This window comes from Moschus berezovskii, chromosome 8 (genome assembly GCF_049115385.1).
Source record: "Moschus berezovskii isolate FMDL1 chromosome 8, NW_MosBer_1.0, whole genome shotgun sequence".
NCBI lineage: Eukaryota > Metazoa > Chordata > Mammalia > Artiodactyla > Moschidae > Moschus > Moschus berezovskii.
The window spans coordinates 105,176,852-105,203,098 of NC_142467.1; the positions used below are offsets into that span (position 1 = coordinate 105,176,852).

General features: G+C 51.0%; 1 protein-coding gene across 3 annotated transcripts; it reads left to right on the forward strand.

Annotated features, from left to right (window-relative positions):
• Positions 1 to 2,443: 2,443 nt before the first annotated feature.
• On the forward strand, positions 2,444 to 24,819 carry TPM4 (tropomyosin 4). 3 transcript variants are annotated; one of them, XM_055429093.2, is made up of 9 exons: positions 2,444 to 2,614; positions 6,976 to 7,101; positions 11,589 to 11,722; positions 15,271 to 15,388; positions 15,951 to 16,021; positions 17,010 to 17,085; positions 19,146 to 19,208; positions 19,295 to 19,364; positions 23,387 to 24,819. In XM_055429093.2, the coding sequence occupies exons 1-9, from the start codon at positions 2,501 to 2,503 to the stop codon at positions 23,467 to 23,469; spliced, it is 855 nt and encodes a 284-aa protein (XP_055285068.1). In that variant the 5' UTR covers positions 2,444 to 2,500; the 3' UTR covers positions 23,470 to 24,819. The 3 variants fall into 3 exon arrangements, with proteins under 3 accessions (XP_055285068.1, XP_055285071.1, XP_055285070.1); XM_055429096.2 differs by lacking the exon at positions 6,976 to 7,101 and having other exon boundaries at positions 2,447 to 2,614; XM_055429095.2 differs by lacking the exons at positions 2,444 to 2,614; positions 6,976 to 7,101 and adding an exon at positions 7,371 to 7,622.
• The last annotated feature ends 1,428 nt before the right edge of the window (positions 24,820 to 26,247 follow it).

The window sequence follows — 26,247 nt, forward strand, 5'->3', positions numbered from 1 at the left end:
GCTGTGTGGCAAGGGGAACTCTGCCCAATATTATGTAACAACCTAAGTGGGGAAAGATTTTTTTTTTTAATTTAATTATTTATTTATGGTTGTGCTGGCTGTTTGTCGCTGAGGGCTTTCTCTTGTTGCAGCGAGCAGGGGCTACTCTCCAGTTTCAGGGCACAGGCTCCGTGTGGTGGCTTCTTCCATTGCACAGCACAGGCTCTAGGCATGTGGGCTCAGTAGCTGCAGCTTATGGGCTTAGTTGCCCCCACAGCATGTGGGATCTTCCCAGACCAAGGACTGAACCTGTGTCTCCTGCACTGGCAGGTGGATGCTTAACCACTGGACCATCAGGGAAGTCCAGAGGAAAGAATTTGCTAAAGAACCGACACATGTATATGTATAACTGAATCACTTTGTGGTACAGCTGAAACTAACACAACACTGCGAATCAACTCCAACATAAAATAAAAAGCCAAAAAAAAATTCTACAATTCTTAAAAATAATCAGTTCCCTAACTCTTAGGGTTCAGGGAGGTTTCAGTGAGACACTGAGTCCAGTGCTGAGCATGGTATCCCACTCGAGGTGTGCAATTAATGAACAGCATTCCATGATTTACCTAGTGTCCATTAATCATCACTGAATTCTTCAAGATGCAATTATGATGCTATGCTTTTATCACAAGAGGAAGCAGTCTGCACAGCCAGGACATAGGGCTGGGAGAGGCGGATGAGATAAGGGAGGCAGATGGAGAAGAGAGTTGGGGAGGGGTCTGGGTTGAGCATCTCATCTTCTGAACATGGGGAGAAACGTATCTTTGGAGCATGAGAAAGGTTCTAGAATATTCTGTATGCTACCATTTTGGCCTTTGTGCCAGTGGGGTTGAAGGGAGGATGCAGGGGAGATGGTCTCACCATGATCTCACCATGACAAAGAAAAGGAAGCTGGCTTAAGGGGCAGTGAAGGAATCAGGAGGTGGCAGAGAAGTGCTGGGGACTCTAGATCTTAGCCTGACCCCCACACTCCCCAGTAGTGCTGCCTACTGCCCAATGCCTTTATTTCACTCCCTCTGCAGAAACACAGAAGCCTCACTACCTCCACTCCATCCCATATAGAAGTCTTGATGCTGGGCTGTGGGTCCAGAGCTCTGTCTAGAGTACAGGAGGGCTTCCTGGAGGAGGGGGCCATCTGATCTGGGCTTTGCAGGATGAATAGAAGTTTCCTAGTTAGAGATGTGTGTGTGAATGTATGAGTGAGTGCATGACTGTACAGAGGGAATTGTTCATTCGAATTAATAAGGACATTCTGATCTTCCAGGGGTGCATTCAGAAGGCCACAGACAAGACTCAGGCACAGAACTGCACCAAAGCTGCTCACAGCCCAAAACAGATAATCAAATAATAACAGTAATAGGAATGCCCTGCTTGGGAAGCAGTGGAAGAGCTGAGTTGAGTGGGAGGACAGCTAGGGGTGGGAGTGGGCAGGAGTCTTGAGCGAGAAGCTGAGGAGGTAAGCCACTTCCTGTTCCTACCAGTGCTGGAGGGCCGTGGCCAGATTCTGAGCAGGGAAGGGAGAGGGCGAGAGTTAAGGAAGGTGTTCAGAGTCTGGTCTGGGCCTGCCTTGGCCTCCCAGAGATGCCTAGAGAAAGACAGCCTGGGTCCATCTAGCCCCGGTGAGCCACCACAGGGGCAGGTGAGATGACAGAGAGAGACAGAGATATAGAGGAAGAGACAGAGAGGGAGGGAGAGACGAAGAGATACAGAGAAAGTCCAAAGGGGGAGAGACCCAAAGAGATGGGGAGACAGGGAGAGGAAAGGGGAGAAAGACACAAAGAGACAGAGAGACGAGAGACACACAGGCAAGAGAGACGGAGAAATGCAGAGGGCCACAAGAGGCAGCCAGCCAGAGGGAGTCAGATGGTAAAGACGAGCAGGCGCGCTGGTCAGACAGAGGCAGGAGCTCTCCAGGGAGGCCCCCAGGGCTGGCAGAAGACGGGGTGCGGCCCTGACCCCCAGGACCTGGAGGGACCCGGAAGGAGGTGGGAGAAGGGAGGACAGGAGCCTCCCCGGCCCACCCCACTCCTACTCTCACCCACCCACCAGCCTTCTTCAGCCCACCCAACCACAGAGGGGGAAACCGAGGCCGGTCCGCAGGCCAGCCTCATCCTCCTGGGCCAGTGCTGTGCCCACTTGCCCACGCGGGACCTGTATCACCAGGTTAAAAATGGAAATGGGTCTGGCTTTTTTTTTTCCCCTTTGAGAAAATCCTAGGCCCAAATAAGGCCAGGGCTGCGGGGAGACCGGTGAGCTGGCCAAGTCCTCCTGAGCAAGCAAGCAAGTGGCGGCTGGCCCAGGCGGCCTGCATTTGGGCCTCCTCCAAGACTCGCCCCGCAGCAGGGCGGCGCACCCCGGGAGCCTATAAGGGCCTCTCCGCCGCCCTGGCTGCTCACTTGACGCCACAACTGCCTCAGCCCCCGCCACAGTCCCCTCTGTGCCCACGGCCCCCCACCAGCCAGCCATGGAGGCCATCAAGAAGAAGATGCAGATGCTGAAGCTGGACAAGGAGAATGCCATCGACCGGGCCGAGCAGGCGGAGTCGGATAAGAAAGCTGCCGAGGAGAAGTGCAAGCAGGTGATGTAGCTCCGCTGGGCCGCGCCGGGCTGCCCAGCACCCTCTCTGAGCTGGTGAGGTTCTGGGGCAGAGGGTGGGACTCTCAGGAAACCTCAGGACTTGAGAGACCCAGGCTGAGACAGGGGGTGATGCTCTGGCTGAGAGAGAGTAAGGGGACTATTGTCTTCCCTGGAGGGGTCCCAGGGCTGGGAGAGAGGGGACCAACTGCACCCACTTCCAGCAAGGCCCCTGGAAGCAACGTGAGTCAGAGAGTGGGAAAGCGTGCAAGAAAGGGAGGGGCATTTGTGCGGGTGGCTTGTGTGTGCGTGCACGAAGATGAGAGTCTGAGGAGGTGTTTTGGGGTGAGGGGATCACCGTGCGGAGTGTGGTAGAAGGGGTGGTTTAGGGCTGCTGGGTGTATGTGAAAGGTATTTGTGTGTGTCTGAGCATTGGTGTGTCTACATGTGTTGTGTGTGTTCTGGCTGTGTGGAGACCTGAAGGTGACTGAGAATATGCATGCCGAGGAAGGCCTGAGTGTGTAACTGTTGACAGTGGGTGTGAAAAAGTATGGATGTGATTGTGAGTCTGAGCATGTGTTGATGGTGGTATTGCCGTGGGTTTTACCAACAGGGGAAGAGACTAGCTGTGTGTTGTACAAATGCTGACATGATATGGATGAAATTATGTGTGTCAGGGTGAGCGTGTGTGTGTTGCGGTGACTGCATTTGGGTTGGCATGGGTGCGAGTGTTTGTCAGGGTATGTATGCACCTGTTGCATGGCTGTGTTTCTGCTGGGGTATCTGTGTGTGAGTGTGGGTGACAGGTTGGGAAGTATAGCCCAGGGTATGGGTGGGTGGTGGGGCAGCTGTGACTGGCTGATGAGGGTTTGGGGACTGGGGTGGGTAGAGATTTGAGGGTGAACTTGAGAACCTCAGTGTGTCTCTGAGGGTGCCCTTGCTGTGAGCCTGGCAGGGGAAGGTGAGGGTGCCTCTGGCAGGCAGAGGCCCTGGACTCAGAGCTTTGGGGACAAGATTCCCAGGGGGCCCGGACAACAGGGATCCATCAGAGAACCAATGGAAGGGGGCTGGGCTGGACAGTCCCAGGATCTTGGCTTGGGGCAGAGAACCAGAGTCAGCTGTCTGGGTCTGGGTGGTCAGAGCAGCCAATAAGAGGAGGGAAGAGGGTCTTGATCCCTCCCACAGTAGCCGGCCCCACCTGGGGTCAACTGCCAGGCCCTGGGGAGCTTCAGGGCCTCCAATAAGCCCCAGGAGACACCCAGGATGATGACACCAAGTGCCTAGCCCTGCCCATCCTGGGCGCCAGGCCATCTCAACAGGTAAAAGTGCAGACTCTGAGCTCAGATTGGCCGTGTTCACAGTTCAGGCATCAGGCATGCTTGCTGCATACTAAGTCACCTCAGTGGTATGTGACTCTTTGTGACCCTATGGACAGTAGCCGCCAGGCTCCTCTGTCCATGGGCTTCTCCAGGCAAGAATACTGAAATGGGTTGCCATGCCTTCCTCCAGGGGGTCTTCCCAACCCAGGGCTCGAACCCAGGTTTCCTGCATCACAGGCAGATTCCTTACTGCTGGGCCACCAGGGAAGCCACCTTCCCTTCTCTGTGCCTCTGTGGCTACATGTGTGAAATGAGGAAGTGACAGTGTTGCTTCCCTTACCACCGCGGGAGGACTAGAGGTGACTAGGCAGGTGGAGCCCTTGGCGTGGTACCCGGCACAGTGTGAGCGCTCCATAAACTCAGGATTCTTTCCTACCCCACCCTACTTCCCCTTTGGGCCTCCCCATCCCCCAGTGTCCCAGAGCTACCCTAAGTGTGCCGTAACATATCCGCACAGGACAGCCCCACCCTCAGTGCTCCCTGCCACAAACCCTCCTCCCTCCCTGGCAAACACAAACGCCCATCCTGTGCTGGCTCTGGGCTGCGGCCTCCATCCATCATTTAGCACTTAGGCTTTGAGGCAGGGCATGGCAACCCACTCCAATATTCTTGCTTGGAGAATCCCCATGGACGGAGGACCCTGGCGGGCTACATTCCATTGGGTTGCAAAGAGTTGGACCTGACTGAGCAACTAAGCGTTCAGCATGAGGGCTTTAGCCAGGGATTCAGATAAAAGCAACTTAATGGCTCTAATTCGTACTAAGGTGTGAGTGACTGATATAACATGTTCTACCAAAGCCGTTGTTGTTCAGTTGCTCAGTCTTGTATGACTCTTTTATGACCTCATGGACTATAGCCCGCCAGGCTCCTCTGTCCATGGGATTTCCCGGGCAAGAATACTGGAGTGGGTTGTCATTTTCTTCTCCAGGGGATCTTCCCAACCCAGGGATCAAACCCGAATCGCCTGAATTGCAGGAGTATTTTTTACCTCTGACCCACGAGGGAAGCCCCAGGGCAGCCACAAGTCCAAAAGGGGAGGTTCCTCAAAACATCCCACCCGCTGCACGGCCAAGGAGGCAGGGATAGGGTCTCTGATCTCCAACTGGATTTTCATTCTGTTCTTTTTTTTTTGCCCAAAGCTGTCTACTAGGGTGGCACATGCATGCGTGCTCAGTCATGTCCAACTCTTTGCTACCCCATGGACTTGTGCTCACATCCAGGCCAGATCATCTAACTCTGTAACTAGGGCACATTGCTGCCCCTCTCTCACTGAGCTCCCTCAGTGTTCTCATCTGAGGAATGGGGGCAAATGATGCCTTCTGATAAAGGGTACGTAAGATTCCAGAGGTGCAAAGCAGAAGCCTGAGCTGCATAGAGCAGATAGCCCATTCTGCCTGGGAACAAAGGCAGGAGATCATGAAAGGCTAAGCTTATTCAGAGTGCATTATGCTTCAGAAGGCCAGAGAGCATGGGTCTTGGGCCAGCCTGACCCTCAGGGATCCTGCAGCAAAGCCCCCATTCCAAGCCCTCTCTGCACAGTATGGGAATGGGCCAGGCCTCCCTGGCCTGCTTCCTGCCCACGCCCCTCGCAGGGCAGTGACATCCGCCCCAACTGGCCTTTGACTCCACATCCTGCCTCAGCCCAGCCCAAAAGCCCCATCTGCAGGGACTATGGTCTGCTGTCCGCGACCTTCCTGGCCATTTTACAGGCAGAGAAACTGAGGCTCCAAGAAGGAAGTGACTTGAGGGAGACCTTGGAGAGCCAGTGTGAGCCTCAGCCTCCCCAGTGAGACACCACACATCCTAGGTGCTTTGTGTGTGTGCAGTTCAGAGGGACAGGAACCCGACCTGTGTCAGCTTTACTTATTTTTTCAGACCTGGCTCCAACCACTGAGGGACTTGCAGTTGTGTCATTGATTCATTCTGCAAACCTCCCCCGGGATTCCGTGGTGAACATTGAGCCCAGTTCTGTGCTGGGCGATACTGGAGCCCAGGGTGACCTAAGCCCCAGGCCTGTTTCACAAAGGGCCCCTGTCCCAGGGGGTGCTGTGCTTAGTCACTCAGTTGAATCCAACTCTTTGCAACCGTTTGAACTGTAGCCGCCAGGTTTCTCTGTCCAGGGGATTCTCCAGGCAAGAATACTGGAGAATTTCCTCCTCCAGGGGATTTTCCAACCCAGGGATTGAACCCACATCTCCTGGGTCTCCTGGACTGCAGGTGGATTCTTTCCCAGCTGAGCCATCGGGGAAATGCCTAAGGGAGACAGAGCCAAACACAGAGGCGTACCCCTGTCCCAGGGGTCAGGGTGGGGCCAGAGGGTGGGACAGGGACTAGGGCCCCCCCTTCCCCCCCCCCAGCAACAGCGCAGACCACCCAGGGGAGGGACCTGGGTGGGGAGGCCAATAGGAGGGCTTGCTGGGCCATGGGCACAGCCTAGCCTAGCGGTCAAGCAAACCACATGGACAGAGGAGCCTGGTGGGCTACAGTTCATGGGGTCACAAAGAGTGGGACACGACTGAGCAACTAACACTTCCGTTTTTTTCACTCTTTTGGGCAATAGGGAGCCATGGCAGGTTCTCGCCAGAGGTCGGGTCAACATAGACTTAAGCAGCTTCTCTGGCTGCCAATGTTGGGAAGGAAGGTTGAGGGTAAGGGGGATGGTCCAGGCCAGAGTATAAGACCCCACCGGGAAGGCTGCAAAATTGAACCCGAGTTTCTAGAAAACGTGTCAGGACTTGTTGCCCAAAAGCTGTGATAGATTCTGCAAGAGTACTGGGGGACCCCCAAAAAAGATAAACACAGCTGGTCCCAGGACAAGGGAAGGATGTGAAAGCCACATTAATGGTATGAGTGGTGCATTTAGTGAGTGGGGCAGAACATTGTTCTTCCTGTTTCACAGAGCAGGAATTCTTGTGAGTGTGGGGGGCGCCCCGGCACCGCGAGGACCGGGCCCCCCAGGCTGATGCGTCCCCCGATCTGTCCCCAGGTGGAGGAGGAACTGACCCACCTCCAGAAGAAGCTTAAGGGGACTGAGGATGAGCTGGACAAATACTCCGAGAACCTGAAAGACGCGCAGGAGAAGCTGGAGCTGACAGAGAAGAAAGCCTCGGATGTACGTGTCCAGTAACGGGGGCGCCCGCGGCCGGGCCGGGCCGGGCCGGGCAGGAGCCCGGGGGCCGGGCGGGCGGGAAGCGCTCGAGGAAGAGGAGGAGGAAGAGGAGAAGGCGGTGCCTCCCGGCGCTTTCTCCAAATAAGTCCCGAAAAGGGGCACTTTCCAGCAGCTGCGGCCAGCGGTGCCGACGTCAGGCCCTCCCCCAGCGGTGCTGACGTCGGCTGCCCGGCCGGGTGACCTCATCGCCCCGACGGCGGCCGGGCCGGGGGCGGGGAGAGACGGGGGCGGCCCCGGCGCAGGCAAAGGCTCGGGGGCCGGGGCGCGGCTGCTGCAGCTCTTGCCGGAGCCGAGCCGAACCGAGCGCCCGCCGCTGCCCGCGCCTCCGCGCCATGGCTGGCCTCAACTCCCTGGAGGCGGTGAAACGCAAGATCCAGGCCCTGCAGCAGCAAGCGGATGAGGCGGAGGACCGCGCGCAGGGCCTGCAGCGCGAGCTGGACGGCGAGCGCGAGCGGCGCGAGAAAGTGAGAGCCCGCGCCCTGGCCCCGCGCGCCCGGGCTCCCGCACCCCCGGCCCCGCCGCCACCCCCCTTCCTTCCCTTTTCCCGGTGCCACCCGCTTCTCGCGCTCCCCGCCCGCCAGCCGCTGTCGCCCCGTCCTGATCCCACTTTCGCACCCTCGGGCCCCAGCGCTCCGGATCGCGGACCGGCTGCAGAGACCCCATCCTCCACCGCCATTCTCCTTCCCTGGCCTGGGACGGGGGAGGGGGCGCCGCATCCGGGTCGGGCGGGGCTGGTGGAGCGGGAACTGGCGGGGATGTAAGGGCGGGGTGCGCGATCCCGGAGTGGGGAGTGGAGGTAGGGGGCAGCCTGCTGCCTTGCGAGTCGCCGCCGCCGGCGCCCGGGTCCGGGCGGGGGAGGGCGGGCAGCTGCGGCTCCACCTAGGAGCGGGAAGTGAGAGTGAAAACGTTGAGCTGCCATTGTCTGGGGTTGGACCGGCCGATACTGGGGGTGGGGGTGGGGTGGGGGCGCCGCACTTTCTCGCCACCTCCAGGGCTTCCCGGTTCCTGCCCAACTTTCCCAGCTGCTCCCAGGGGCGCGGCGGCGACGTGTCTGCTCCAGGCGGGGGGCGGAAGTTCAGTTCCCGAGCCGCCCGCCTTTCCCTCCCCAGCTGGTCCGCTGCGGGAACGGGGGCCGCGGGACCCTGCCTGGCTCGCGAAGCCCCTTGGAAAGTTAGCTCGGGGCTCTCGACGCACGGTCGTTTTGTGTGCGGCCGCTGCAAAATGCGAGGCCTGGGGATGAATGGGGGCGGAGGGGCTCACCGCCCTCGCTCCGTCCCTTGATGACCCCTTGGGACGGGACAGGTGGTGGCCACCTCTGGGACTGGTGAGTGATCTGTGTTCCAATCCCATCCCATCCCACTGGGTACTTGACTCCTAGGAGGAGCGTGTCTCCAAAGTCGGGGTGACAGTAATGCCGCCCCCCACCCCCGCCGTAGGATTGCTGGGAGAGACTGTGGAGGAAAACCTCTCTGCCTGGCAGATAGTAGGTCCTCTATTCATGCGCTTTTCTCCCCACATTCTACCCGTAGAGGGGCTCACACCTAGTGGGGGCACGGGGAGTCAGACAAGGCTGATTACCATGGGGGTGGCAGGGGTTTGTGTTCTTTTAACTGGGAGCATGACAGAAAGAACCAGCCAGTGGGAAAGGCTTCAATATGGAGGCTGAGCAGTCTTACAGAATAAGTAAGAGTTTGCTGGGACAAGAGTCTGCAAAGACTCAGAAAGAAAGTTGGGGGAAGAGTGTGGAGGCCCAGGGTCTCGGAAAGCTGGAGTGTTGAGACTCAGGGTGGGGACCCCACAAGTGGAAAAGATGCCCAGGCAGAGGGCACTGCTATGTGGATCGACAGATCTGGGTAAGAACCGCCCCCCACCCCACAAAGACTTTGTGCTGGCTGGAGTCAAAGCCTTTAATCCTGCAAGGGCCGCCTTGGCGTGGAGAGCCCTCAGAAACCTGTGTGTAAGCCTCCCAACAGTAGCTGGTTTGGCGTCTTTCACACACGTAACCGGCATAACCCTCCCTCTGATCTCATCCCAAGCCATCTCACTGGAGGACAATTACTCCTGCTTAAAAATGGCCCTCAACTTCGAGCCAAGACTCTGGAGTGGGACCATCCAGTTGGGAGGAAAGATGTTTTTGGAAAAGTTTCGAACTTCTTGAAAAGTTCACTTTTCAAAGCGTGCTTCTCTTGGTCAGGAAAAGGGGAGAAAGCCTCAAGAAGGTTCCTGGGCAGAAGGAATGAAGCCCAGGGGGGAGGGGAGACCTTTTTCAGTCTCTTGTAGAGAAAGCCAAGAGCCGGCGTGTGGCAGACTTCTGGGTCTGCCTCCCGACAGCTGGTTTAGATTTTTGTGTGATTAACCGACATCTTCCTGTTGCTTTGCCACATGTATCTAGCAAGCCTCTTTTACCTTATAAGGAAAAGCCTTTGTAGAGTGTAGAAGCTTTGATTGCAGGAAGGGGTGGAGCCCAAAATGACTAGCAGTGACTAGCAGTTTTTCAAGAATTCATATATATGTATATCTATACATAGAAGAATGTATCTCAGAACTATTTCCGTTCGAGATAGTTGAAAATGTGCCAAAAGCATGGTTGTCAGGATTCAGAATCCTCCATAAAAGGAGGGGCTCTTTTAAAAGAAACAAAACCTACTCGTGAATCAGGCACCACCGCGTGATCTGAAAAATCAGTGCCTTGACTACTGATGGGTGTGAGGTTTCTTTCTGGGGTGACAACTTTTGGAATTAGATGCTGGTGTTGGTTACACAATTTTGTGAGTGTACTAAAAAAACGTTGAGGGGAGGAGCCCATTCCTGCCCCAGTTTCTGAAGGAGTGAAGATTCATCTAATTTTAAGAAGAATAAAAAGCACCCACTCTTTGGAAGGAGTGGGTGACATTTCTTAAAATAGCTCATCAGTGGTTTAAATAGATTCTCCAAACTGGTATTCCGGAGGAAGCTGTGATCAGAAACACCTGTGGGAATTTCCTCTCCCTCTGCAGTTAGGATAGTGGAGCTGAGAAGAGTTTCCTGAGTCTGTGTTTTTCAGCAACTCTGGCCTCATTCTGTTACTCCACTAATTTTTTACAGCCCTCCCCCGTTCGGAGATTCCTTATTTGCCTTGGTCTGAAGAAGCCAGGGTGACTTTATACTTTTCCCGTCGGTTGGGCCCCGTTTCAACCAGTTCTCAATATTCCTAAGTGTGAGGCCTCAAAGCCCCCACAGGACTCAAGCGTGTAGATTTGGCAAGGGAAGAACCCTGGGCCAGCTGTTCCCTGCCAGCTCTGGGACACTGAAAAAGACTGTTTCACCGCTCCTGCATCTCTCAGTTTTTCCAACTGTAAAATGGGTGAGATCCACAAGGATTAAATGGGGGAGAAATCATGGCAGCAAGAGCTGCCCTTTGCAGGACTTCCCACATGCCAGCTGCAATGCCACACCCTTGCATTACAGTCCCCAGAAAGGTATGAAGGAAACAGGCCCTGGGATAGCCTCAAAGCACGCAGGGAGGCTGCCTGCTCAGTGCCACATGGCTGAACACTGGCGGAGCAAGGATTCTGACCAGTACGTTTTGATCCTTGAATTCTTGCTCTTATGCATGCCAACGTATTTATTACCTTCCTTGTAGGTGAAAAGCCAGTAAAACCGTTCCGCCATCTCTCCGTGCCTGTAACCAAATTTTCTTTGCTTTCTTATATCATTGTGTCCCAACATCTCTCAGCCAGCCTTGATTAAGGGTGGAGTTCCAACCGGGCTGCCCCCACTCAACACCCACACCCCCCGCTGCCCCAACTGTACGGTCAACGTATAAGTGAGGCGTCCAGAGTCTTGCATTTGTCTTAACATTTAGGTGGCTAGGAGCAGACCTTGTATGACAGGGTGAGCCGGTTGATTGGTGGCCTTGCTCTCTAGAAGCCCCATGGAGAGGCCAGCACCATCCTCTTGGAAGATCCAGCTTACTTCTCTCTCTGTGCTGTATTGACTTGAGCTGTTGTGCTCACTCGTGTTCAATTCTTTGCAACCCCGTGGACTGGAGCCCGCCAGGCTCCTCTGTCCGTGGGGATTCTCCAGGCAAGAATACTGGAGCGGGTTGCCATTTCCTCCTCCACGGGATCTCCCTGACCCAGGATTGAACCCACATCTCTTGCGTCTTCTGCATTGGCAGATGGATTCTTTACCACTAGTGCCACACCAGGGAAGCCCGTAATGACTTGACAACCTGTCCTATTGTGGGGAGTGTTCACTGACATTTGGCAGAAAAGATCATATGGAAAATTCACATTGTCCAGAAGAAACAGTCGGAATTCCTTACCGCCTGGATTCCTGGGTGGGCTTTGGCAGGGGAAGCATGTTAGCTGGAGAAAAGGGCGCTGTGTGAGTGGAAGGCTGGCTGACCTATTTCCTTCTTAACCTGGTTCCACCTCTGACCTCCCCAGGCCGAAGGAGATGTGGCAGCTCTCAATCGACGTATCCAGCTTGTTGAGGAGGAGTTGGACAGGGCTCAGGAACGACTGGCCACAGCCCTGCAGAAGCTGGAGGAGGCAGAAAAGGCTGCAGATGAGAGTGAGAGGTAAGAACGCACTGAACCCAGTGGCGTGAGCGTTTCCTTCTGGGAGATTGGGGTCGTGCCATCCTGCCAACCTCCCGGAGCTGGGGTGAGAGTCAGTGAGATCCCAGGGACACACGTGTGTCACGTACATACAAATGGGCAACAAGACCTTGTAAACCGTCCTGCTGTGTGTGGAGGCGTCTGACGCTGCGGTCACGAAGGACGACTACCACCAGACAGGAAGGCAGCAAATGGGCAGATGGGAGACTGTAGCTGTGACTGTCGTTGGCAGTCAGTTTGCAGAGCGCTGTGTCTCCTGTTCTCTCTGAAAGTCACTGTGCATCTGGTTATCAGCATTCTCAAGACCCGGTTCCCAGGGTGATATGAGAAAGCGGGGGATGAAACCTGGGAATGGGCTGTCTGCATGAATGATTATTAGCAGTGCTTCACGCCTTAGGTCACTGGACACCTGTGTGTCAGGGACGTGCACAAACCACTCCGATTAATGTATTTGCAACTGATAGCACTTCTTGCCTCCAGGGCATCCTCCTGCTGCCTCCAGCAGGGTGCTGTGTCCTCTCAAGCAGCTCGCCTTGGTGCGGGCTCTGGAGAACTACGGGCAGATTGAGTAATTCCAGACTATCTCTGTGTGACGGTCAGTGGATTCCTGTGTGGTGGTGGTGCGGGCTGGGCTGGTGGTCCTCACGTATCTGCCACAGCATCACACCAGAAATCTCACTGGACTCATCCACCATAGTTTTCAAGTTTCCCAGGTGGCGCTAGAACTTGCCTCCCAATGCAACAGATGCAGATTCAATCCCTGGGTCAGGAAGATCCCCTGGAAGAGAGCATGGCAACCCACTCCAGGATTCTTGCCTGGAGAATCCCATGGACAGAGGAGCCTGGCGGGCTACAGTCCATGGGATTGCAAAGAGTTGGCCATGACCCAAGCAACTTGGCACACACGCACCCTAGTTCTCTGGTAGAAACTCTTCTCCCAAGGATCCATTCCTGATGGTTCTGTCGCACTCTTACACGGGAGGGGCTAAACCAACTGGAGAATCTGGGAGGCTGACTTTTTGAGTTGCCTAAGTGGGAAGTTTCTTTGCCGTACAGTGGATTAGCCCTTATGGAGGGCACAGATCGCAGTGGGGGCTCTGCTTCAGCCACTTCATGGAGTGAGAGGGCAGTAGTTCAGGGCAGCCACGTGGAAGGATGAAAGATCCAGTCACAAGTTGCTCACGGCTGTGCCAGGGGCCTCAGCTAGGTGCTTCCCTTGTTCACTGTCAGACCGGCCTGGCCAGGATCTCACTCACTTCTCGCGCCTCCCCAAGTCAAAAGGCCCCTCGCTTGTTGGTCTCATGTTACCAGTAGCCTTTGACAGCACCCTTGTTAGAGACTACTGTTTAGGTGGAAACAATTCTATACTCGGGAGCTGAAGAATCTAGATTTAAGTCCTTCCACTGCCATTTACTATGGGGCCTTGAGCTAGTCCCTTTGATCTCTCCTTGACTGCAGAGGATTTTCCAAGCTTGTTGATCTCGGGGCCTGGTACAGGCATGCATGCTCAGTTGTGGCCAACTCTGTGTGACCCCATGGACTGTGTAACCCGCCAGGCTTCTCTTTCCCTAGAATTTTTCAGGCAAGAATACTGGTGCAGGTTGCCGTTTCCTACACTAGGGGATCTTCCCAACCCAGGGATCAAACCCAAATCTCTTGCACCTCCTGCATTGACAGGCAGATTCTTTACCGCTGTGCCACCTGGAAAGCCCAGTACAGGCCTGGAGAGTGTTTTGATCGTTAGCTGAGAACGGCAGTGACAGTCCGAATGGAAGTGTTTACTGGAAGTATAATAATGGTCCTCTGCTGTGGGCAGGCCCGATACACACTGATACGTCATCCTGGGTTGGCCTCTACTCTGGAGATATCTGAGTTCACCACGTCCACTCCACACGGTGCAGGCCACAGTGAGCTCCGTTTCATGGTCAGAAGTCGTAGGGCACTTCCAGCTCTTCCCAGGACACCGTCCTTCCCCTTGTGGACGTATCCACTTCAGTTCAGGCCTTCCTCACCCGTCACTTTGTGGGCGTCTGCCTCTTCCCTGGTCTTCCCACTGAAGTCCCAGCCATCATTCTGTTTTCCATTTACACTTGTCTTTGAAACCTTCCTGTGGTTCCCTGTTCCCTCAGTGAAAAACCCTTAGCCTGTCATTCAAGCGGCCTGTGGTGCAACCACCCTGACTTCCCTGCCATATTCTTTCATTCCTCTGGGGCTTCTCTGTTTTTGAACTTTTTAATTTGTATTGGGGTATAGCCAATTAACAATGTTGTGATAGTTTCAGGTGGATAGCAAAGGGACTCAGCCCTACATATATATGAATCCATTTTCCCCCCAAACCCCCCTCCTTTCCAGGCTACCACATGACCTGGAGCAGAGTTCCCTGTGCTATACAAAAGGTCCTTGTTAGTAATCCACTTAAAATCTAACAGTGTGTGCATGTCCATCGCAGACTCCCAAACTATCCCTTCCCCCCAGCACCATAAGTTTGTTTTATGAATCTGTGAGTCTCTTTCTGTTTTGTAAGTGCATTTGTATCACTTCTTTTGAGATTCCATATATAAAGAGTGTCACACAATATTTCTCCTTTTCTGTCTGACTTGGGCTTCCCTTGTGACTCAGCTGGTGAAGAATCCACCTGCAACGTGAGACCTGGGTTCGATCCCTGGATTGGGAAGACCCCCTGGAGAAGGGAAAGGCTACCCGCTCTAGTATTCTGGCCTGGAGAATTCCATGGACTGTATGTATAGTCCATGGGGTTGCAAAGAGTCAGATACGACTGAGCGACTTTCACGTCTGTCTGACTTACTTCACTGAATATGCCAACCGCTAGGTCCATCCATCTTGCTGCCAACGGCATTATTTCATTCTTTTTAAAGGCTGAGTAATATTCCATTGTGTGTATGTACCACATGTTCTTTATCCATTCTCTGGGGCTTTCTTGTATAGCTCTCTCTGTCACTAAAGAATACCTTTCCTCTCCTTGTTCACCTGTGGACTCTTTTCTGGGAAGCCCCTTGTGACATACAAACACACCCTCCCTACCCGACTCCCCACCCCAGTGCAGCAGAATTCATCATTCCCACGGCCAGGCCAGCCCAGACCTTCGATCGGATCCTGTTAACTGTTGGCGTACAAGTCCCCCTTGTTACTAGTTAGTGAGAGACCATAGGAGTGTGGACTCTGGAGCCACATCACTGGGGTTTGAATCCCAGCTCTGCCTCTTTCTGGCTGTGTGACCTCGAGCAAGTTATTTAGCTCCTCTATGCCTCAGTTTCTTCGTCTGTGAAATGGGGATACTGTACCTATTTCTTGGAACGGGGGTTGTGACATTTAAAAATGGTGCCTGGCATTCAGCAAAGATGCACGTGAGTGTGAGCAGCTCTAGTCTCCTTTTTGGAGTGTGGTTCTTGGTAGGTGTCGGTGAAGTGTTTAGATGAGCAGGTGCCTGGAGGTGTGCAAAGAGGTAGTGATGTGTGTTTGGAGGCAATGACAAGTTCTGCTCCTCGCAGAGGGATGAAGGTGATAGAAAACCGCGCCATGAAAGATGAGGAGAAGATGGAGATTCAGGAGATGCAGCTTAAAGAGGCCAAGCACATCGCTGAGGAGGCCGACCGCAAATACGAGGAGGTGAGTGGTGGGGAGTGGGGCTGGTGGATGGCAGGAGCAGGAAGCAGGGAGGAAATGGACCTGTGATAGGGAAAGCCCTGGGGCCGCCTAAAGGAAACTCTTGGTCAGCTCAGCTGTCCTTCTGCATCCACATCTGTTTTTCTCCGAAGACAGCCACTTGGCTAGGAAACCGTATCTTCCACGATGCCAGAAGGCCTGGGAAATTCTGTGACATTCAGACAAGTGGGGACTTAGGCTTAAAGGGGAAACCAAGTGATCAGATCCCTTTTTTTGTCCTCCAGCTGGGCGTTAGGCTAAAATAGGGAATTGCGGTCCCCCGCCGTGGGTCTTCAGACCACGAAAGTGCAGTTGCTCCTTCTGCCTGCCCCCATGGCCCCGTCTCTTCCTTCCCTTTCCTGGGGCCCACAGGAGAGAGTTTAGGTTTGGAAATTAGAGTTGGAGCAGCAGCAGAAAGCCCCAAGGTTGCTGGACGTGACCTTGCTGTTTGCACCGGGCGGGGGTGGGGTATCCTATTAAATGCGGCTCTTAGGGGTATCTTAATTGGTCCTTCCTGTTTCTGCAGGTAGCTCGTAAGTTGGTCATCCTGGAGGGTGAGCTAGAGAGGGCAGAGGAGCGTGCCGAGGTGTCCGAACTGTGAGTGGCAGAGCGGGGTTGGGTGGTGCCCAGCTCAGCTCTGGACATGGTGGATGGGGGTTGGTAGGGAAGCTGGGAGGGAATAAGTTATGTTGGGAATGGATACCGACCAGGACCTCTGGTCAAGTGGATGGGTGTCTGGGACTCATCCGTCAGTCCCTCCTCTTTGCCTCCCTGGCTGACAAACAGTGACAGGCGACTATTTGTTCTCACCGCCCTGGGAAGTCCCGCCCACGTGTTGACTCTTGCTACAAAGGTATTGGGAAATACAAGTGTCAGGCAGTAGCCGAGAAGCCCCGAAGTCCCGTTTTCCCAGAGAGGAATCCTCAGGGAACACTGCCTTCTTAAGGGAACACCGAGGGCAGGCCTCCATGTCTGTGTCTAAATGCCTTGTTCTTGATGTCACTTTTTGGCTAGGACACATTCTTCGTGGCGAGGAAAGGTGAGAAGCTTGACCAGAGTCCCCACAAGCTCCCCCCCCGGCCCCCGTGCCACCACAAAACCCCAAAAGCCTCTCCCCTCAGACTCGGGTGAGGAATCAAGCTCCCCAGAGCATTCCTTCAGTGCTGAGAGAGATCTGGTTTCCAAAATCCATTCCAGGCCTGCTTCCTGGCGTGTCCGGTGTAAACTCGGATTGCCATCTCCCAGCCTCCTGCACTGCATCTCATTCTTAAACACCTTCCGGAGTCAGCCTCATCAATCGTGGATTTCACAAGTCCCTGTTGCCTCAGACTTGGCGGAAGCCCAAGTCCCAGGAGCTTTACAAACCTCCCAAATACTCCTTGGCCTGCCGCGCCTCTGCCTGGCACGATGGGGTTTTGACAAGTACACAGCACTGTGTCTCAGAGAAAGCCATTAACATTTTTCCCCACATTCCTTCTGGGGGCCTCTGGCAGTGCGGATTCCTCCTTTTGAAAACTTCTTTTAGGAGACTGCGGTTTGTACAAAAAAGATAAGACACCAAAAATCCTCTCTTGTCTTTGGGCAGAAAATGTGGTGACCTGGAAGAAGAACTCAAGAATGTCACTAACAACCTGAAGTCACTAGAGGCTGCATCTGAAAAGGTTGGTGGTTTGCTTGAACTGGAGGGTGATTTGCTGGGCTTTTTTCTTCCCCCAAGGAACGAAGGAGCATGCCAGTGTATCAGCGATCTGACCTGTGTTTGCCAACAGCAGCTTTGGTACCCAGCAGCCAGGGTTTCTTTCTCCTATAGAAAAGGGTGTCCAATGGCTAGATTTCCCTCTTTCATAGGGTCTTAATGCCAGCTTTTATCTCAGCCTCCTACAAAGGTGGACTTATTTATCTATTTATTTTGGCCATACAAAGCAGCATGTGGGATCTTAGTTTCCCAGCCACTCTCAACCAAATCCCCGGTTCCTCCAGAAATACTTTCTAGAAGGTTGAGCAGCAATCACAGGTGGAATTGGGCTTTTTGTTGTTGTTGCTGAAACAGTACCCAAAGCAGTCATTACAGGAGAAAGCATTAGTCATTACATTAGCAAGGATGTACAGACCCTTCCGTGACCTTCCTTCCTCCCCTCCCAGCCCCTGCTGTCGAGTTCCCCTTTCTCAGCTCTTCCTCACTCTCCCTCCTCCTGCTCCCCTCCAGTTGCACTGAACTTCAGTTTCACAGGCATTCCATGTTCGTCATTTCCAGTGCTTTCTTTGAACCTTCTGTCCAGTCAGCCTGGGGTGGCTGCCCCCTTTTCTCTCTGCTTTTCAACCCCCTGTTCACCCCTCCCGGATTACTCATCTAGGTTAGGTATTTCTCAGCTGCATAGCTCCACCTACTTCTTGCCCTATCATGAGGGTTGATCACATTTATTATAATTAATTGTATGCCTTCCTCGCTAGATTGGTCTCGTTTAAAGCTGTCTCATTAGCCCCAGCGTGGTGCCTGGTGGGTATTTCATGCTGGGATAGTTGGTGAATAAATGTGGGTATGCCAGAGACTGGTCATTGGGAGAGATGCTGTGGTGATCTTCTGCTCTTGAAGAGCTTGTAGTCCAGTTGAGTAGAAGGGTTGACAAAGTAATTAGGGTGTGGTGGGGCTTCCGCAGAGGGACTTTGGAAAGCTGGGAAAGGTGTTGCAAAGGGGTGACCTTAGAAAAGACCATAGAGGCTTCCCCGGTGGCTCAGTGGTAAAGAATCCGCCTGCCGGTGCGGGAGACAAGAGTTTGACCCCTGATCTGGGAAGATCGTACATGCAGCTACGTTAATGCAGCACAGCTACTGAGCCTGCACTCTAGAGTCAGGAGCTGCAACTCCTGAAGCCTGAGCTCCCCAGAGCCTGTGCTCTGCACCACAAGAAGTCACCACAGTAAGAAGCCTGTGCAGTGTACCTAGAGAGTAGCCCTCCTCGCTCACTACAACTAGAGAAAGCCCTCACAGCACGGAAGACCCAGCACAGCCAAAAATAAATAAATAAAATTATTGGGCGGGGGGGGAGGGGACGACTATAGAGCAGGACGCCAGCCAGGAGCTCATACTCCAGAATCAGGTCCCAGTTGTGGCTTGGTCAGGTAGTAGCCACGTAACCCTTGACAAATTAGCTAGCTTCCGTGACTCTTTCCTAATCTGTAAACTGGGATTGGTGCTAACAACACAGCTGGCAGTTGATAGAGGTCAGCTAATACTCACCTGAGTTAAGCCTTGAAAGACAAACATACCTTCTGACAGACAGCAAAGAGGAATGGGACATTGCATGCCTGAGGGCCCAGACACAGTCAAGGACTGGGAGACCAGAGAATACTCAGAAGAGGGTTAGCAAGTGGCGGGAAGCTGGTGGAAGTGGGGTTGGAAACCCAGACTAGGCCAGCTGCTGTGGAGGGCCTTGAGAGGCATGTTTCCATTCATTCATCTGCCGCCATCTTCCTCACACATGTGTCTTGAGTTGTCAGCTCAGGTCTTGAGATCAGCCCCATCCCAGAGGGATCCCCTCCCAGACTCTGAGTTTCCCACACATTTCATCTGCCTGGAAAGGTGCCTGTCTCTACTTTGCTTCTTAGGCAGGTTCATAGCTTCAGGCACACGCTTTTCTCCAAGGATCAGGGAATGTGCATTCTCTTGTGCTTTCCTCCCGCTCCCTCCTTTTTAAAAAGTAGTGTTTTGATCTCTCCCGCAGTATTCTGAAAAGGAGGACAAATATGAAGAAGAAATTAAACTTCTGTCCGACAAACTGAAAGAGGTGAGTGTGATTTCTACCCAGCTGGTTCAGGATTCTCCTGGGGTTGGTCTTGAACCAGTCCTGGTGACTCCTTTCTTCTGCCCTAGGCTGAGACCCGTGCCGAATTTGCAGAGAGAACAGTTGCGAAACTGGAAAAGACAATTGATGACCTGGAAGGTATGAAATCACCATCTAATTGTGTTTGCTCTGCCTCCCCCTGACACAACACATCCACAGTCGGGGGAAATCTGGGAAGGCTGGTTTGGGCTTCATCCACGTCAGGGGAGCAGAGTGATGTCACATCTAGAAGTCTGAAGCCCTGGGATGGGACAGTGCAAAATCAGATTCAAACCAAGGTTGCCATTTCTCCAGAACTAAAATATTTCTGCGTAATTAACTCCATATTGTAAGTACAGAGATCCAAATATGGCTGATTTTTTAGCTCTTTAGAGTTTCCTTCAATTTGCTCATTTCTGAGACGCCTCACATTTTTTAAATGCCTTGCATTTTTTATGGAAACTCTCTCAGAGAGCGCAAAGCTTATCACAATATGAGAAAATGGAAATTTAGAGACCGTAGAGACCTGAATAAAGACTCCAGTCTGTGAGTCTGGTGCCCACATATCCCAGACTTGCTTGAAGTGTTTCGACTTTAAAAAAAATTCTGTCCTGTGCTCTTCGTGGAGTAACCCGGAAATTCCAGAATCCTGGAATTTCAGATCTCTCAAACTGCCTGTCCCACCCAGAAAGGGTACAGAACTGGTTCTTCAGACGGTGTGTCCCAGTGTTTGGTTTGGGAAGTGAGGTTTCCATATAAGGCAAAATGCCCCATCCCAAAGTGTGGCCTTTGGACCAGATGACATCACTAAAAGTCAGGTAACCTGGGATGGGAGATGGGTGGGGAGAGGCTGTCACCACTTCTAGTCACCACTCTTTCCAGTCTCATTGTGGCTGACCCCTGCAGAACTTCCACTTAGAAGTCACTGCATAGATCTCATGTTTTCTCGTTTGTTTTACGTGAGGCACAACCTTGTCCTAGTTCGTGCTTTATTTTCTCACTGTTTTTTCCTTCCTCTCAATGTGTGGCACTCCATTCCAACCCTCGTGTTCTATCCCCTGTGCCTCTTCTGAACTTCTCCTTGGGGACCTCTGCCCTCCAGACGAGCTGTACGCGCAGACGCTCACATACAAAGCTATCAGTGAGCAGCTGAACCGTGCTTTCAGCTACACGACCTCTCTGAGAGGCGGCTGGGGTGCACCCTCTGTCCCGGCGGTACTGAAGTCTGCCTTCTCACTGTGGTGCCTCCACTCCTGTGGGCTTCTCGAAGCTCCAGTTTCCTGCCTCCGGGTCTGATCTTTCAAGCCTTCTGCTGCCGTGTCTGTGACTGTGTGACTGAAATAGAGACAGGCTGTCCTCATCTTCATGCCCTCTCATTTTCATCTTCTCCACTTGCCGCCTTTGAGCCATAGCCTGAGGCCCTTGACCGTGATTGCAACCAAAAGTGAGTGGTTCAAATGAAGAGCTGGTTTCAAAAAAGAAAACTATGCTCATATGATTCTTTTCTGACAACATAAAAACAAAAGCCAACTTGGCCTGAGCTCTCAAATGTATTAGCTAACTGTACCCGCATGCCACTAGCAGTTTTTCCTTATAGAAATTGTTTTGAATGGAGACTCATCCAACCTCTTGAGCAGCTTAACAGTCAGCAGAACATGCAAACCCCAGCAGGCTTATTTCTAAAAAGAAGCTACCTTGGGATGGAACTTCATCTGCGGATTCAAACAGTGGCAATGACATTTTGGTCTGCTTAGTCCTTTTCTCGTTTTCTCTGTGTTATACTTGGAGAATGGTGTCTGGGGTTCCCTATGTATTCTTTGTTCATGAAGCACCTGTTCAGCTCCCAGTCCTGGGAGGCAGCTCGCCAGAGAAGCTCACCTCTATTCTGTACCCTTAGAAAACAACTCTGCCAGGAATTAAAGGGCATCCCATAGCAGGGCAAGGGAATGGAAGCTTCTAGAATGCTGAACAAAGGAATTGAGGTGATTCTTGAGTTCCAAAGCAACTTTCCTTGAGCAACACGTATCTCCCCTCATAGTTAACTATAACCAGGAACTTTGGTTTAGTGAGGGCTCATGAAGTTTGTGTGTGGGTGTTAAAAACCTCTAGTGACCAAAAGCTCATCCGTTTCCCCAAGAGAATCCACAAATTTCAAATAATCTATCCAGTCCTCCCCTGTACCCCACCACCACCACCACCTCAAATTGTCCCAGAAACACTGACATTTTGAAGTCCAAGCCATCTTCTAGATTGCCCCTTGAACCTGAAAGTGGCATGAAAACCTCTGAGTAGATCATTTATTTTTGGTCACCATAACTTATTCCTCATCCAGTAATTTTTTTTACTCAGGTGGGAACCTTTGTCACAATTCTTTATGTTCATTCCTGCAAAATACAACTTTACTAAACTACCCACACCCTTCCACCCCCAACTTTCCTCTGTTCCTAACTGCCTTCCCCCCTGAACTTCTGCATAAACCACTCCCCTGACATATTGCCAGGAGTGTGACCCTGGAAAGATTAAATGGTGTAGGGGTGGGTGTTTTTTGTTTGCTCTTTCCAGGTATTTGTTCCTGGGATTTTTCCAGACATGTGTAGCCTCCACCCTTTGAAATAACTGCAGCCCTGCCTATCCAGTCATTCTGCCTAACTCAGCACCTAGGTGGAACTTCAGAGATTAGGGCTATGGTGGATCTTCTACTGCCTGTTGACAGAGTGGTGGGGTGGGTGGAGGGCGGGGTGTGCTGTCACACTGGTCAAGGGCAATTGACACTTTAAGGGACTCTTACTTTCTCTGAGACCTAATAACAAAGTAGGTGCCAGGGAATCCAAGTGGCAAGGTGAAGTGAGGTCGGGATTTGGAGTTGGGCTACCTTGCTTTGCACCCCAGCTGTGCCATTCGAGCTGTCCAGCCCTTTTCTGCAAAGGTAAAGGGATAGCTGAGTCCCCGAGGACTGAATAAGGTAGCTGAGAAGAAACGGGTCCGCATGCAGTGGGCACTGCTCACTGTTCTCTCACAGAATCCTCCCGGGTCACAAGTCACTAGCTTTTTCTTAAAGTATCACATCATATGAAAGCTTCAGCGGTTGTACTTGAAAGGTGGCCATCATTTGCTATCGTTTTCTTTCTGAATATTTCCAAGCTGATCATATCACATTTTATGAGGTATTTTGCTTTCCTCTGGTATTTTAATGAGTCTTGGCCTAGTCCCTTATCAGCCATTACTCCTTGCAAACCAGTTTTCTCTCGGTTCTGTCATGCATAGCTCTAGGTGGCATCTTAGAGTTTTGTTGATTTGTTTGGTTTGGGGAGGGGGGTTGTTTGTTTTTTTATTTGTTTCATCAGCGCAGCCATTTAACAATGTATCGGAAGTCTGGCTTAAATTTCAGTCATTTTGTATTTACCTGGAGTTTGACTGCTGTGGACACATAGATGGACATGTAGAAACAGTAACACAATTATGCCTGGAATTTAAATAGCTATTCTCAGAAGCTGCAAAGGAAAGATGGGTTACAGGATTTTATTTCCCTTCCATAAGCTCAAGGACTAACCAGCACTAGAAAGAAAATGTATTAACTCATCCATATCTCAGACTAAAAGCTTATGTTTGTGTAGCATTTTATAAGTTCTGAAGCATTTCTCATTTGTTTCTCTTAATAACCCTCTGCCACACAATGTACCCCCATTTGATAGATGGGGAAACTGAGACCTAGAAAGTTTAAATGACTTTAGGTTAAGTGGCATTTACTTCACGGGGCTTAAATCCAGGTGTTCTGACTCTAGGATTGCCAGATTTAGCATATTAAAATACAGGACACCCAGTTAAATTTTAATTTCAGATCGGCAATGAATAAATTTTGAGCATAAGTGTATTTCAAGCAACATTTGCAATACACTTCCATTAAAAATTTTATTTACATGAAATTCAAATTTAACTTAGCACCCTGTATTTCGTTTTCCAACCCTATCCACCTCCCAGATTTGGTATATAGTATCTAGAACTTCATGGTGTTCTGCTATAATTAAAATGCAGAGTACTTCCTCTTCTCTTTCACTCTGGCAATCTGGAGTTTAGAAACTTTTCCCCCCTTTTAATAAAGATGCTTATTAATTTGTTTTTCCCTCATTCTTAATTTTCACCAGAAAAACTTGCCCAGGCCAAAGAAGAGAACGTGGGCTTACATCAGACACTGGATCAGACACTAAACGAACTAAACTGTATATAACCAAAACAGAAGAGTCTTGTTCCTACAGAAAACTCCAGAGCGCCGTGTCTTTCTCTTCTCTTGTAAGAAGTTTCTTTTGTTATTGCCTCTTCGCTTTGCTGGAAATGTCAAGCAAATTATGAATACATGACCAAATATTTTGTATCAGAGAAGCTTTGAGCACCAGTTAATCTGTTCCTTCCTTTTTTTCAAAATGACACCAGTTTTTTCAGCTCTATTTTTATCCTTAAATTGCATATATTCCTAAGGTAGGCAGGGTATTTCATATTGAGCATACATACTCTCTTTTAAGACTGAGGGCATTTGGTTCCTGGGAGAATAGACAACCCCACACTTTGAAAACACAGATTCTGATGTCTAGTTACGGGTCAGTTTAAAACGTTGGAGAATGTCCACTGTTGGTCACGTGGTAGGAGGCCAGGGATCGTCACATTAAAATGGGTGGGGATTTTCCATCCAGACCAAAAAAGAGGGGGGTGGGGTTACTGTGGGAAGTCATAAACCATGGAGAGGTTAACCTGATCATCCCGGCTCTTTTCCGCACTCCACCATGCAGAACAGACATCCTCTGAGCAGTAAGCATGAGAATGCTTAGAAAAGAGTCATAATAATTGCCCAAATGTGTTTTGGATAGATCCTTGATGTGCTCTTCTATATGTTTCTTTCACTCTAAAGTTCTCTAAGGAGCTGAAGTCTTAATCCAATAATGACCCATGCGTATCTGCTCTGATATGAGGCCATATCAGAGGAATGAATGTTGGAGAATTCAGTCCTATTCAGAGAAGCAGTCTTTTTCAAAACCATCAGTAATTGAGCGAGACTGTTTTTCTGTGAACGAATATTAGGCAGAATGGCCCTCTCAGACAGTAAAGTAAAAACTAAAAAATTGGCGTAACTTCATTTCTATACTCGAGGGAATGGCAAATTGGAGATTTAACTAGAATTTTAATTCCTTTTTTAGAACCAAATTAATAAAAGATCAAGAAACTCCTGATTAAACTGGATATGGAGTATTTTGTACACAGGGCTGCACAAAATCTGTTATATTTTGTTATATTTCTGCTTTCTCAGTTAACATCTCAGAGCTGAAACATTCCACATTCCCCAGCAGTGTGGGGGCCAACTCAAGTTTACAATTCTGACTAAAAAAAATCACCCTGCTTCTAGCTTATCTGAATCCTCTGCCCCTCACTCCTATTTATTAAGCGCCACACTACCCAGGAGACACACTAGCAAATTGTGCAATTGAATAAAACCCACACTTTTCATTTTGATTCTTGCAACTGTATCATATGTAATAGTATCACTTTTTCTACATTTTGGTCAAATAAATTTTTACATAAACTCCAATTTGTGTGAATTTCAGAATGTGTGGGGACATAACACAGCATTTTGTTTCAACAAATGTGAATGGAGAAATGCCAGCAATTCAACAAATGTTATTTACTTGCTAACTACCTGATATAAGGATCATGATCTCTATATGACAGGGGAGAGCTCTTTGCTTTAGGAACTCAAACCTCCGGTCCTCTGTCATCTCCAATCCTGCCTGCGCCAGACTAAAAGAATGAGAAAGGTTTTAATAGGTAAGATAGGAGCAGGAAAGATGGTCCCTGTCGCTTGAGTCAGGAAAGCACAAGGCCGGCCTGAGTAAGGTTTTCTCTATGTTAACACATATAAAGGAAGGGAGTAGGAAAGCTGGAAGGCAGGCAGGGTCCATGTTGATGAGAGCCTGAACTTAATTTGGTCAGGAGTGGAGAGCCACTGATAAGTAATCAATAAATTGAAGAAATTACATAGGACCATCCACTTAGTATTCATTGTCAGAGGACTAGAGTGAGGGTAGACTAGAGGCAGGAAGATCAGCTAGGACAGTATTTCAGTTTATCCAGGATATAGTTCTTGCCATAATGGAATGAGAAGGAAGAAGTGATCTAAAGGAAAATAATCTTAAGACTTAACTTACTGGATGGCAGGAACTTAAGAACCTAAAGAAGACTCTTGAGAGTCCCTTGGACTGCAAGGAGATCCAACCAGTCCATCCTAAAGATCAGTCTTGGGTGTTCATTGGAAGACTGATACTGAAGCTGAAATTCCAATACTTTGGCCACCTGATGCGAAGAGCTGACTCATTTTGAAAAGACCCTGATGCTGGGAAAGATCGAGGGTAGGAGGAGAAGGGGACGACAGAGGATGAGATGGTTGGATGGCATCACCGACTCAATGGACATGGGTTTGGGTGGACTCCAGGAGCTGGTGATGGACAGGGAGGCCTGGCGTGCTGCGGTTCATGGGGTCGCAAAGAGTTGGACACGACTGAGCGACTGAACTGAAAGAAGAAAAGGTCAGTTTCACTACCTGAATTGTTTTGATATTTGCTCCAAGATCTGATCTTGAGGAAGGAGATTAGGGAATCAAAAGGAGAAATGAAAGCCTTTAAGACATTAAGGCAAACAATTTTTTTGTCACCTAGTACAATTAAAACCATTTCCTTCATTTTAATTCAACAGTTACACTGACACTATGAGCTTGTTAAGCTGGCAGATCAAGTATAATGCAGTCCTCTAAGTGCCCTACCATTGCTAGACTGAAGTTCCTCATCTCCCCCTCCCCCCTTGGGCTATAATCTAATCTCAGTATACTGTTTTAGTCATACTGGTGCCTCAGCTCTTAATACAAGTAATGTTTGTTAAACTGACCTGGCTCAGCTCTTGGGGAGTACCCAATCCCATGAACTGTGAGTGGGACAGAAGGTGAGGTTAGGACCAGATTGTGAGG

What these genes read in the sequence shown, in the direction of transcription:
- TPM4 (XM_055429093.2), top strand. Translation starts at nt 2,501, where the DNA reads ATGGAGGCCATCAAGAAGAAGATGCAGATGCTGAAGCTGGACAAGGAG. An exon ending in CCGACCGCAAATACGAGGAG is followed by an intron (nt 15,389 to 15,950) that starts GTGAGTGGTGGG and finishes CTGTTTCTGCAG; the next exon opens with GTAGCTCGTAAGTTGGTCAT. An exon ending in CGTGCCGAGGTGTCCGAACT is followed by an intron (nt 16,022 to 17,009) that starts GTGAGTGGCAGA and finishes GTCTTTGGGCAG; the next exon opens with AAAATGTGGTGACCTGGAAG.